This window comes from Mesocricetus auratus, unplaced genomic scaffold (assembly GCF_017639785.1).
Source record: "Mesocricetus auratus isolate SY011 unplaced genomic scaffold, BCM_Maur_2.0 Super-Scaffold_100023, whole genome shotgun sequence".
NCBI classification, from domain to species: domain Eukaryota; kingdom Metazoa; phylum Chordata; class Mammalia; order Rodentia; family Cricetidae; genus Mesocricetus; species Mesocricetus auratus.
In genome coordinates this window covers 13,588,305-13,602,344 of record NW_024429204.1, presented here as the reverse complement: position 1 = coordinate 13,602,344, position 14,040 = coordinate 13,588,305, and the positions used below count along the sequence as shown (strand labels likewise).

Sequence of the window (14,040 nt, the reverse complement as noted above, 5' to 3'; positions counted from 1 at the left end):
GTTGTTCTGCCGTGAAGCCCTCCTACCATCCAAAAAGCCTGGGAAATCCTGACCAAGGCCGGCCGAGGTGTCCTAGGACTTGCAGCCACACAGATACAGGGCAGGGAGGGGGGGGGGTGTGCGGGTGCGGGGAGGTGGGGGTGTGCGCACACGCACGCACACACACACACACACACACACACACACACACACAGATCCTGCCTCCTTTAATTGAGAGCTACAGGGGAAGGTTAAAAAAAAAAAAAAAGAAAAGAAAAGAAAAAGGAAAGAAAAAAAAAAATAGGAAACAACACTTGGAGAGTTCTTGGCGTTCTCCAGGACGGCATCACCAGGGTCTGGGCAGCGTCGCCTTGGCTGCCAAGCACTGCGCCCCCGGGAGCCCCCAAGGTAGGTGCTGGCCTCCAGGCCCCCGGGCAGGGCGAGCCTCCCTCCCTCCCCTCCCCGGCTCCCCGGCTCCCTCCCGCCCTCCGTGCGCCCGCAGCCCGGCCGGTGGGGGAGGGGCGGGGCGGGCCGAGCGGCGCGCGGTCCCCAGTTGTCGCGGGCTGGCGCGGCCCGGCCGGTCCCGCGGGCGGCGGCGGCGGCGGCGGCGGCGGCGGGTGCTCGGGGCCGGGCGGGGCGGCGGCGGCGGCGGCGGTGGCGGCGCGGGGACGCGCCTGTCTCTTTAAGGGAGCTGGGTCTGGGGTGGCGCTTTCCTCCGCGAAGGCTCCTTTGATATTAATAGTGTTGGTGTCTTGAAACTGACGTAATGCGCGGAGAGTGAGGTCCTGACAAGCGATAACATTTCTGATAAAGACCCGATCTCATTGCAACCTCTCCAGCGTCCTCTCTCTCTCTCTCTCTCTCTCTCTCTCTCTTTTTTTCTTTTCACCGCGGCTCTGCTCGGGTGGCTCGGGACCTCGCGTCCCTGCCGATCGCTCCCTCGCCTCTGCCTATTTTTCCCCTTTTATTTTATTTTTTATTTTGAAACAACAACAACAACAAACAAACAACAACAACAACAACAAAAAACCCCAACAACACCCCCTCCCTTCTCTCTCCCACCCGGCACCGGGCACATCCTAGCTCTATTTCCTTTCTCTTTCTCTCGCGCTCTCTCTCTCTCTTTTTCCCCGGGGGGGGGAGGGAAGGGAAAAGGGGGGAGGCAGGAAAGATCTTTTTCTCTCCCCCCAATAATCCAAGATCAACTCTGCAAACAACAGAAGACGGTTCATGGCTCTGGCCGCCGCGCCACCATCTTTCGGGCTGCGGAGGGTGTTCCTGACGATTAATCAACAGGTAAGGGGGAGCCGGGCGGGCGGGCGAGCGGGCGAGCCGGGCGGGCGGGCGAGCCGGGGGGCGCGGGCTCAGCCGGCCGGGGCGCCGTGCCGCCAGCGCTGCGCCCGCGCGAGTGTGCGCAAAATGTGGGCGATCGCGAGCGGGGAGCCCTGGGAATTTAAAAGTGACTTTCTTCGAGAAAAAAAAAAAAGGGGGGAAAAAAAGCCCAGCCGAGGGAGAGAGTGTGCAGCAAGCCAAGCGCAGGCTTCTCGGGTTTCACACGCATTTTCTTTCTTCCTCCCCCCCCCCGTCTTTGCGCGTGTGATTTCTTTCTTTCTTTCTTCTCTCCTGTTCCCCACCGACCCCCCACCCCCCACCCAGCCGCCCACCCCCAATTCCTCTGCCCCCTTTTGCTGGGATCGAAGGCATCTGAGCCTTGGAAACCAGAGAGACTTCCAACTGCAGTAGCCCCCAGAGTCAGGAGGGTCAAGTTCAGCCGCCGGGGAGGAGGAAAAACAAATCCCGATTTGCCAAAAAAAGAAGTTTCAGGCCGGTGCCCCCTCCCCCTCCCGGTCCCCACTCCCCCTCCGCTGTCTCTTGCTGGCTGATTTTAATTCTCTCCCCTACCGGGAGCTGCAGAGGATCTGGAGGTGGCTGGACCCGAGGGGCCGCCGCCGCCGCCGCTGCTGCGACTTTTCGGGGGGCTCCTGACAAACGGGGAGCACACTAGGCACCGGCATGCAGAGTAGTAAGTTGGGTGAACTTGGGAGGGTCGGGATGGTTTCCGAGAGGGGTCCTGGAGCGGCCCTCCGTGGGCTAAAACGGCACAGACCGCCTTTGCTTTTTTGAAGAGTTTTTTTTTAGTTTGCAAAGCCAGGCTTCAAACTTTTTTCTCTTAAAGGCCCAGCTGGGCTAGAGGGAGAGAGGGTGGCATCCCCTGGCGGACCCGTCTCTGGGCAGCCCAGGGCAGCCTGGGCCCAGGGGTCTGTGCCCTGTCGGTACCATGAGGCCAGGGCCTTGCAGCCAGGGAGCTTCCGTAGGGGCTGAGCAAGGGGCAGACTTCCTCTGCGGTGCGGTTGATGCGCCATGTGTCGAGCGGGTCAGGGGACACTGGCTGGTGATTAAACGCCTGACAGCGGTGGGACTTGCGAGGCAGACAGGCTCTTTGCTTTTCTGTCTAGTTCCTGTTTGGGCTGTGGAGTCTGAAACGCATCTTTGAAAGGCCAAGGCAAACACCCCCAGCCCTCCAAACAACTCCAGGATTATAGGACCCCATGAATAATTTGAGGGAAGCAGAGGTGAGAGCCGTTTGAAGTGCAGAGCTGTTTTTGTGGCTGGGAAAGCTTTTTTTTTTTCCCCCTGTGAGTACCTGTCTGCGATGGTGGTGTTTCCCCCTTTCACCAGGGAAGTCACTAACTGTTTTACAGCGCCAGGACTCTAAAGCCATTGAAGTGAAACGACCAGGGACCAGAGAGGATTTAAGTGGGGGCTTCACAGAGAATCTTGCTTGGGCTTACTACATTTTAGGACCTGGCTGACTTCCCCATATCTTTTTAGGCCTCACATTTGATCCTTTGAAAGTTTTTGAGTAAGAGCCATGGATTTAATGATGAATCCAAATTAAGATAGAATATCCATCCTTATCCGGTTTTGGGAAATCACCGCTAGCGTTTTAAGCAAGGTAAGTGAAGAGAGAGGGGCCGAGCGGAGGAGTGGAATTAGGCACAAGTTAGGCCGATTCACTGAACTTTTGTAAGCCCTCCAGGTGAACAGGAAAGGGCCTGGAAGAGATAATCAGTAGACAGGCAAAAAAAGACAGATAAGGGCCCAGACAGGATTACACAGGACTCATCATTCTAGGCCTTGTTGGCTAAATTTGATTGCTCAAGGAAAAAAAAAAGAGAGAGAGAACAGGTCTTAAGTCTTCAGAGTGTTGTAAACTGAGTGCAAACCCACCCGTCTGTCTCTAGAGTTCATTTTCTGCAGGCTTTGGAAAGAGTTGATCATTTAGAAAAGGCTGTCAGGGTTAAAGATGTTAGGGACCGTCAGGAAAGTGCTACAGCTCGCAAGCAGGTCCCTGACTGGGCCAAAAGAGAAGGAAAGTCTCTACGCTCACAGCTGGGCACTTTTCCCCGTGCTGTCCACTTGCTTCTGAGCTATCCTAGTTAGCACGGCACTCCTGTGGAAAAGCAAAGGCTCGAAAATAATCACCATGCGGCCGGCTTTCCCCAAGTATGACAGGCTTGTGAATAAATACAGGGTTTGTATGGGGAGATGAAGCATTTCCTGTAAGTTTCGATGCTGACAGGACAGTCTGGAAATGATACCAACATTTTGAGGATTTTTTTTTTTAACCTTTGAGTGAAAGTTTATTAACGGCCTGGTCAAACTTCACAACTTAAACTTCTACGTTCATTGAGTTTATCCTTCGGTAGGCTTCCTAACATCCTTTTAAAGCTGTACACTTGCATTTAAAACATCTCCAGTCAGCCACACAGACAGGGCCGTGAGTGTGCTGGTCGGATGATTATTTCCGGGTATTAGTACTATGGAAACAGAACTACAGAGGTTGAAACAGACTTACAGTGACTTGTGCTGCCGTGAATTCTCTAAGTGTAAGGCATTAGGAAGCCCCATCAGTACTCTGTGGCAAACTACTGCTTACCTTTCTTGAGCGGATACTGGTGGCCTCCTAATGTGTCTTTTGTGTGTGAGCACAATGCGTGTATTTCCACGCATAATAACCAAGTCTGACGCTCTCCGAATAACTGGTAGGAAGTACCTAGCAAAAAAGTTTGTCACTCCGTAATTTTATATTCTGTTGGTGTTCGTGCTGCTGGGTAGCTCTTGTCCTTTGTTAGAGCTGACATGATAGGTGTGGAGTTGCCTGACTGACTGAATCCTGAGTTGAATTCCGAGGTGCGCACTTTGGTTACTAATACTGTGAACGACTCTATAGGAATTTCTAGATACTTCCAGACAAACCCGTTTGGTATCCAAGTTGGTGTGCATTTGATCATGAGTGACCTACATAGACCCTTCCTTTGTTTTTGGCATCATTTTTACTTTTCTCTTACGTCCTGAATTTATTCTAGTCTTCACTGTAAGACTCTGGAAGATGCGTAAGGAAATATTCATTCATAAGAAAGGCTTCCAAACACGGAAGTGAGTCCGTCGGTGAGAGAGCTGCTTTTAAGAGCCTGGTATTCCAGTGATGCTTTTACTAAGTTTCTATTATTATTATTAGATGGACATGCACCTCTGTACAGATAGAAGCCATGATTTGCTTCTAAAGATACATGTATTCCCTATTAAGAAATAAGACAAGGATGTGAGGTTTTGGTAAACTCTTATATTTTCCTTTTTAAAGTAAATACACATAGAAAATTTTTAAGGAACTTGAAATAGATTTTTTTAAAGTTAGAACTTAATTTTGAGCTTGAAATCAGTGTCAACACTGATAACTTGCTTCCTGATAGTTTCTATAGTTATATACATATATATATATATTACAATTATAAGTACTTTAATATGTCATTTGAGAGCAAACAGTAATATCCAAACACTGTGCTATTGTACATGGAACAAAACTGACTTTTACAGAGTTGTGGACAGGTGTCTATAATTGATTTCAAGGGAAATTATTATTTTTGAAATAAGCGATGAACTTAAAATAAAATGACTGGCTCCCATTAGCACACATCCTCATGAAGATATTCTCTGGTGTGTAAAATGAAGCCATTCATTCAACACACTGACAACTTTCCACTTGGTATTTGCCTCTGCTTAATTTAGTTTCCTTGGGACAGCTAGTGTGGTAGCCTGCATCTGTTTTTGGCAGGCATAGAAAACTATAAACTCAGACAGTTCTGTCTCAAGTATTGTAGCTCATGAGTTACAATCGGTTTGATAAAGAACAGGCAAGCTGTATGAGCTTGCTTTCTGTTGTTCATCCTTGGTCCAGCTTTCAGGTAACAGGTTTCTCTTCCTTCCTTTTCTAGTTATGATTACTAATATTATCGATACTGGGTTATTCTTGTTAAGCTTCCTTATTTGTTAATTTTTGAGATATGGGGGAATGGGCTGGAGCATAGACAGGCATTGGTTAGTCTGCTTGTGTATGGGATAACTGCATTTATTTGGATGTATGGAAAGGAGTGAATTGTGCTGTCACAACAGAATTTATGAGCTTTACTGGACCCCTGGTAGATATAATATCAAGACGCTTACCTTCACCTTACCAAGCAGTCATTCAACACCATTTTCTAAGTATACTCGTTATGCTTATGTATAGAAAAGCCTTCACATGCTTCAAAATTATTTGCATTTTAAAAACCGAGCAGTTGTTTTTATTATTATCAAAATCACTTGTCTCCTAAAATCTTTGATCAGTCTACTGAAGTAAGTACCCCCCAAATGCCAAGATTTGTTTTTAGACTACTGTTCAGTAGCAGGCAGAGAGCAGCCTGCTTTCGTCTTAAATGTAAGTTGCTTCAAAGCTATTTGCATCAAATATTCTATTATAGATGACTTCAATAAGTGAGGACACAAATGATACAAATATGACCACTTTGGGGGGGTCTTTATCTCACTCGATGGCTCTTATTTCCCTGAGAAGTGAATTTGCAAACCTTGGGTTTGTTTCTCTGTAGGGTATAATGATGCAGAAATTGATTTAGGTTAGAAAGAGATCTGTGGGCTAAAGGAAACGCTTTTACTGAATTTGCAAGACACTGGAAATATTTGAATTCTTAGGAACTAGTTAAGAGAGAGAAGAAGCCTGTTAGTGATAGCAGTCATTGAAGTATCACCGTGGTCACGCTGAGGTCTTCTTATCATCCCACTTCTTTTTTTGACCCCACAGAGTACAGTTTCAAGTGCCAAAAACAAAGATGAAATTATCAGTGTACTTCAGTTTTGAAGCATCATCGAAATAATTTTCTGATTCAAAGGTATAATTGAAATCCAAACATTAAGGCTTGGCTGTTCAGCGTGTTGCATTCAAAAGAATAGAAAAAATACTTTCAATTTTTAAAATGTTGCTAGCTCTTTAAAACCCTGCAGTAAATACTTTACAAGTGGCTAGACACCTTCCCTGGTGTTCAGTTTATACAAGTAGGAAACTTTCTCTCCTGCTCTTTCTGTCCTCATTCTTGTTTTCTTTAAACCAACTGACGTCATGCCAAACTTTACTTTAAAAGAACAGACAGAAGTAATTGGTAGCTTTTAACTTTTAATAATGTTCCGCACTGGCTTTGGTGGCCAAAATGCATTTTTTAAAGAGAAAAAGTTCAAGGAAGAACGGGGCTTGTAGCCTGAGGAAGAAAAACTCTGTTGATCCAGTTATCTTTATTCTTGTTTTTCAATCTGTTATTAAAACTCTTCCCTGCTGAGCATGGCTCTATTTTCTTCAGTTGCTCAATGTGATGGCTGGTGAATTTGAGGTTGCCATAATTTAAACAGTTTGAGGGCTTGGGGAGAAAATGGGTTTTTGTGTTACCTTATTTCTTTACTATTTGAAAGGTGGGGGTGAACCCAGGTTTTGTTTCAATCATGATTAATTAATGAAGGTTATCAATAGTGACAGGTCAATGAATATGTTTATACAGAGAATGCCACACCTGTTACCAAGAACCTAAAATATGGAAGCTTAATTGTGACATTCATCATTTTTATGTGCAGAGGAAGGAAAATAGATGAAATGTTACCAAAATGCAGTTTTATATTGAAAGCATCAGTGTGTTCCTACAGAAAGTGTTTCATTTTTCATCCTGAGAATTTTGAGTGGCATCTTTTAGCCTTATTTATCACATAGCACTTCAATATTCCTTTTCTTTCTGCAGAATTTGCACAGGGAAATACAACTTTGTTTAAGAGACACCTTGATCACATTGATTGACAGGGGCCAACTTCAGAAGTTGGCGAGCAGAAAAATCTTTTCTGGGGAGAAAAAAAAATTGTGTCAGTATTTCCTTCCTTGGGAAAAGCTACTCCACCCAGAAATGGGGCCCTCCTTCCCATTTGTGGGGCCGAACTGAGTAGCGATGTGTGTGACACAAACTGTTGCTGAGGTTTACATCTTTGCTGTAATACCAAATTTCATCTGTGAGTTAGCTATATTCACCCCTTCCAGACCCAGGGAGTCCCTAAAGAATAACATAGCCTGAAAAAGACGTGTCCCGGAGAGGAAGACTAGTCACTGGTGCATTTAGAATTACAGTATCGTCTAGATCTTTGCAGGGTTCCCTTCTTAGGAATTTGACAGTTTTGATTTGCTGTATTTGTTCTCAGACTTTTACTGCGAGAGCTACAGACTTGCATTGGTGTCTGAAAGATTCCTCCTTCAATAGCTGCTTAAGTATTTTCCAGGAAAAAAAACCTAGGGGATTTGAGATATATAGAACTGTCCTCATAGTGCCAGTTTATTGGATTCAGTTTTGATTTAATTAATAAGTTGTAGAAAGTTTGCAATCATAAATTTCAAACCACAGGTATGTCTAACATGAGGGTTTTAAAAAAGTTATTTAATAAATGTTGCTCTGATACTTCAAAACTGTGGACCGTCATGTTTAGCAGAAAGGGAAAAGGCAGAAGGAGGTATTTGGAGTTGCAGTCTTTTAATATCAGCAGCCTGTTTACTGTGGAGTGGTGGGGAGGGGTAAGGGGAGGCATTCTGGAAGATGATACCAAAAAAAAAAAAAAAAAGAATCCATCAATCGCGCATATGATCCCCTCCCCTCCCCTTAAGGTTCACTTAAACAATATGTTTCGGTTTTGCCTCAAACCATTCTGCACCTCCTCAACTCTAAGCGTCCACCTCTATGTTGGTTCCTGAGCAACTAAGGACGGTGTTTTCTGTTCTATAATGAGCAGCAGTAGTGTTTGAACAAAGGTAACATATTTTGATTTGTGTAATTCTTTGGTAGTTACGGGGAGGCTACCTGCAGTGTAAGCGGAGTTCTATAGCAGAAAGCCTGTGGATACTTGGTGCATCCGTTGTAACTGTACAGTGTTTGAATTATTGCAGCAATGTGTGCATGCTCTTGGAACTATGTTTTATGCGTGTGAGCCTTAGATCCACCTTGATGGTGGAGTTTGATGTGCTAAACCATGACCCGCTGTGCTTTAAATAGGAATCTTTTAAAGAGATACATGATTTGTTCTTTAAAGAGCTACAAGTTTGAAGTGAGTGTGGTGGTTAAACATAATGAATCAGTCGTTTCCATAGCACTCAGATGCATTCAGAATTTACTAAGAAATTTCAAAAGAAGAAAAAAAACCCAGCACCCTATAAATCAAAATGCCCCCTCATTGTGTATTTTAAGTGGTGTTCTGGAAACATCCCTGAAAAAGTCTCATTTCTGGGGAGTGACAGTGCTTTTTCTGAAGATATTATGGTGTAGACTGGCACTTCAGAGTTTACAATTCTATCAGCTTAAAACGTTATGTAGAAATATTATGGAACATGTAAAGACTCCGTACTCTGAGCCTCTGCGTTTTTCCCTAGGGTGATGGATTTTGTGCGTCACCCAAATGTGATGCTATTTGCCTGGCTTGTAATACTGGTTTGAGGGTTGCTGGATGTCCTAGTTCATCAAGCAACATAATACAACAACGTCGGTAACTAGGTAATTGACACAGTCAAAATAGGCTCTGGAAAATGTTCCAAATGCTTTAAAGTCAGCTCAGAACTTAGCATATATTCCATTTATTCAACACTTAAATAAACAGATGATTCATTGTCTGCCCTTTAAGCCTCGTACAGTCGATATCACTAGAAGCAAATATGCTAATGCTCACAGTTCTTGTTTTTATTTCTTTTCCTTTAGTTTGAAAGGAGCATAGCTGTCTTACTTGTCTTAATGATTGCTTTATCTATTAATTAATTATAATTGTGATATGAATAGTATAATATAATAAACATTTATGTTCTTGAATGTCTATGTCCCAAGCTTTAAGAATATTGATATTCTTGCTATTGTTTTTTTAAAGTCTATATAGCACTTATGTAACTTATTTAAACATAAAATGTCTTGGATGTAGAAAACAAGAGATGAAATTATTTTCATTTGGAGTTGGTTTTAGTTATACAATTTGGACAGACTATGAAGTTTACGAATCAGTGAAAGCTCATAACAGAGCAGGCTGTTTGCGATGTTTGTGATAAGACTCTATAGTATGGCTTTCTGAGCATTCATGTGGATTGTAATATCATTTCCCCCATGTATTCATATAGGAGTCAGAGGTGCCCGTATAAACAGTGTAAATAGATGTAAATAGGTACAACCGAGTTGGTGTGGGGAATCAAATTTCTCTATTACATGATACCTTAATGTGCAGAAGGGCCAGACATTAATATCTTACTACAGCTCACGCATCTCTGAGTTCATAATACTAAATACACACATGTGCGCACACATTTGTGTTCTCTGGTCATAGAGGTCACTACCAGGGATTCTATCAAGCTGCACATATTTTTTTAAATGACATTAATCATTCTTATGTCCCTATTGAGAGTTAGATTGGTTATAGTTTTGGTTCTCAAGGAAAGTGAGATCAACTAATGACAGTGTAAAATTTTATGTCCTGCCATGATCCACACATCTTAGCTTTGGAAGATGACTCTATTTGTCTGTCACTACTAAGTAGTTCTGAACATATAAGTGGTCTTAAAAAAGTTGTTATTGGGATTTGCTTTACTTGTTATGTCTTTAATGATTGCTGAAAGACAATCCAGGTCTCTTTACTGATACGTGATGTTACGCACTTGACAGAAGTTAAGGGTGGCCATAAATACATTACATTTAATCAATATCCACACTGCTAATTTTTTTACAAAACATATTCTATCTTCTGGACCATTATTAATTCCTTTAGCAGATAATTTTTAATGTAATTTTGGGGCCTTTATGCCTCATCTGTTTTCTTTATTTTGATGATGAATTTTGATCTGAGACAGTTTTAATATTTTGTAGGAAAAATCAGAAATGATTATGTTCACTCTTGGGTACATGTACCCTGTAAGCGTTGCCGCAGATTCTGTCCCTCAGTTTTGCAGAAGTACAAAAGTTCTAGAAAATGACCTAGGTAAAGCTGCCTTGGAAGCATAAAGTACGCTACACTATTAAATTGTTAGGAACACTGTTTTTCTCTTTTTAAAATTGCACCCTTTGAATGTAAGATGTGGTAAAATTACAGCAAGAATCTTCCTGCCACCAAAACCCCAGTTACAATAAACTGTTTATTCTACTTTTTTTTCCCTATCACTCTTTGTTCCTTTTTTCAAATGTTATGTTTTTTAGGATGATTGACTCTGTTGAAAGAATGCCCTAATTGTATGTAACACATAGTGCTTTTTAAAAATCACTCTGATAACTAGGAAGCTGTCACTAGAGAACTTTAGGCCAGAGGAAAAAAATCAAATGTATGTATTTTATAAATAAACCTTTGTACATGATCTTACATGTTGCCTTTGCCGAAATCTTAACTTTTTAGAGTTGTGTTTGTTTGCAACTCTATATATGCGTTCTGCACTCTTTATCCCAAGAACACAATTCACTGACTTGTATTTGACATTTAATTAAATATATCTATGCTCTTCCTACTCCCTGAAAGTTTTGCAATGTCATTGATAATAACATTTGAAAATGTGACTGACACACACTATGATTTAAAAAAAAAGTAGAGAATTAAAGGTAGATATTAGCCTAATCAGGTTTTCCTCATTTACTTATTTATTTATTTATCTATTTATTTATTTATTTATGTTACTGCTTTTGGTTACTTTTAAAGAAAGAAATCTCTGAACAATAAGAGGAAAGGGCTTTGTAGAGTCAGACATTATTGCAGTGTGTGGCTTTATTCATTTATATGTTTTTTTTTTTTTGCCCTCTTAGCCTGTGGTCCTTGGGAATTTTAGAGAAACCCCACTGGTGTCAAACTTACAGTTCTGGCTTCGAGTGACAGAGAGAGCAGCACTCTGTATGTAGGTAGCTTCTTCTGTACTGCCACGCAGTTTTCCTTCAGGACTGGAAGGTTCTTTAAGTTAATTTGGCATTTGGAAGCGCAAGCAGAACCCTTCCTTTCTGAAAACCCTCTGGATGGGTTTCAGAAGGGCAAGCGGAGATCACAGGCCACATGATGTCGCTGCCTTTAGGATGCTGAAGAGAACTGTGCTGAGACCAAGCATGTGGTTTCTGGATTCTTTTACCCTGCTTTACCAGCAGATTTTTTTCTTTTGCTTGAGAATCTCTCTCTCTCTCTCTCTCTCTCTCTCTCTCTCTCTCTCTCTCTCTCTCTCTCTCTCTCTCTTTTGCAATTTTGAAAGAATTAAGGATTTCCCCTTTTAGTGGACAGATGTGCTGACTGGAGGACATTTTAATCTCCATCTCCTTATGACATTTATATTTGAAAGGCAGTTACATAGGAAATAGTCGAAGCTTACATACAGCGAAACAATTATTTGATTTTATTGTTTGCTCTTGAGCAGGCCCCTGACAGACGCTTTGTTTCTTTGAGGCAATATACAGAATAAAAGTAAATAAAGCTGTGGTATAATTTGGAAATAATTATGAGTACCACTTTTTCAGGCAAAAAAAGATTAAGGCACTTTGAGTTAGTGCTTCTACTCAGCATCCCACATCTGTAAGTACGAACTGGACCACTCAATCACAGATGATGCTTGAAACCTGTGGTATCTTGATGTAGGGAAGAAGAAAGAGGACTTTGAAAATGCTCACCTGTCGCTTTTAGATTCCCAAGAGGTGAATGCCAACTATCACATTATCAGCACTTGGAGGCCTTATGAGAGTTTTGCTTGTTTATTGTAGTGTTAGTGGTATCAAGCAGAAGCTGCTGGCATGTTTGGCCACAGAGCCGGTAAAGTTCAACGAGGGACTGCATTTTCATCAGGGTTTGGGTGTAACATAAACTAGAATCGCACCTGTCTTCTAAGGTGGCTCCTAAGTTTGGGATTTGCCATTGGCTTTCAATCTCTCCAGCGTGTCAGTTACGATGGATAGAAATATCCAGAGTGAACGGTAAGGTTAGTTCTGTCTTTCATGTCTAGGAAAATATAGCACTTACTGTTTGCTTTCTGTGTGTTTTGTCTCCAAGCAGAGGAAACTGACAGTTTTATGTTTTAAGTGCAGAAAGTTGTTCTTGGCTAAGCAACCCTAGAGTTAATCACAGGGATGTTAACTTGAATTTTTGTCTTTATAAAGTTTCTGATTTTTTCAAATGAAATGTGCTGTTGTTATTACCAAATTGACATCCTACCTTCCGGGTTGATTTTTAGATAAATGTTTACTTAAATGTCCTTTCTTGAAGTCCATTGCTTTCAAAATACATAGTTTTTTTTTTCCCCTTCTTCAAAGACCTTTAGGAGAGGAAATGTTTAATCTTTTTAGTGTGGTTTTGTTTTTTAGATTGCTGGTTCTCTGATCTTTCCTGTAGAATACAAACTAGTTTTACATGCATTTTGGTGTTCTTTTTTCTTGTCATGCTATCTGAAAACAAACAAACAAACAAGCAAGCAAAAACCTCTGATACGGGAGAAATCCAGAAATCGGTGAGCTCAGTTCTCAAACCACACCCTGGCAGATACTTTGGTCATTTGTAAGGAAGTCACTCCAGGGAGAAATATTTCCCTGTGTCATTTCACAGTTTTCTTTTTCCTTCAGAAGACAGCGATTTGGAAAAGTCATACACTTAATCATTACGTTAATTGGAAACTGAATGTTGTCAGGGAACATGACATTTGCTCGAAGTATTACTTACATTTCATACTTGTGTGTTGAAGTTTTGATTGAGGCAAAACAGAAACAAACTTTAACCAACTTTGAATTCTATTTAAGAGTAGTCTGTGGAAGTCTTCAGAATAAAACGAAATATGAAACACCATCAGTGACCCGGGGAGGAGTTATCTCTGTACAGAGCAGAGACTTCCCTGTGGCATACTTTAGTGGGGGGATGTCTAAGTATCGAGGGAAGCCTGTCAGTTCACACGTGCGTTTTCCCCCTGACTCCTGTAGTGAAGATGACTGGCATTCTTAGATTATAGTTATGCAGGTCAATAAGGCTGTGGCCGCAGAGAAATGACCGTCCTATGTGTATGTAAGAAAAGAAAAGTTTTCATGTGTAATGGATGCCCTGCTTCCTAAAGAGGGAGCCACCAAGTTGTAAACTCCCTCTCCTGAAAACTGTTCCCTGGCAGGAGGAATCGGCCCTGGAGACCACAGTGTTTGAATTCTCAGTGAAGTGTGTTTAGCAGTAGTTTGGTGTCTCTGCTGGTAGAGATGGGAATGCTTCCTCTTTTGTCTGCTGTGATGTCAGGCAAGAAGTTAGCCAGAACTTTGCAGTGGGGCCTCACCAGTGTTGAAGAATTAGGGAATACTGTGAGGATCCCCAGTCGTGTTTTATGTGTTATTTCGAAACCACTCTTTGAAATTGGAGTTATAATCATGAAGTAAGAATAGTATTTTTAGATTTAATTTGAAGCCAGTAGTTACAGATAGTGAAAACTTTAACAGGCTCTTTTCATGTTCTATAGAGAAGAATATGGGGATCCACTCCTTTGAACGACACTGTAGGATAGTAAGGTTGACCTTACATTGACAAAATGTGATAGGTTTATAGATATTTGCTAAAATTCAGGGATAAACAGACTGTACACCGTCAATGGATTTCCAGTAGGGGGAATCGTTTAATAAAGGGAACTGACGGTTGAATGAGTTTAACCACCCGAGGTGACGTGCAGGGCCAACTAACCCTCTGACTGGAATTATC

General features: G+C 42.3%; 1 protein-coding gene across 6 annotated transcripts in view; it reads left to right on the top strand.

The window, feature by feature from the left end:
• Positions 1-270: 270 nt before the first annotated feature.
• The window catches only part of Trps1 (transcriptional repressor GATA binding 1), a 226,473-nt gene continuing 212,703 nt past the window's right edge, over positions 271-14,040 (top strand). Inside the window, exons 1-3 of one of the 6 annotated variants that reach the window (XM_040730621.1) lie at positions 271-387; positions 1,180-1,275; positions 2,812-2,935. Coding sequence is in view for 2 of the 6 variants with exons in the window: in XM_040730619.1 (XP_040586553.1) it covers positions 1,993-2,002 (10 nt within the window). In the remaining 4 variants the exon portion in view is untranslated. Of the gene's footprint in view, positions 388-1,179; positions 1,276-1,811; positions 2,003-2,811; positions 2,936-14,040 lie in introns of those variants that run through there. The other 5 variants (XM_040730620.1, XM_040730622.1, XM_040730623.1 and 2 more) reach the window with 5 other exon arrangements.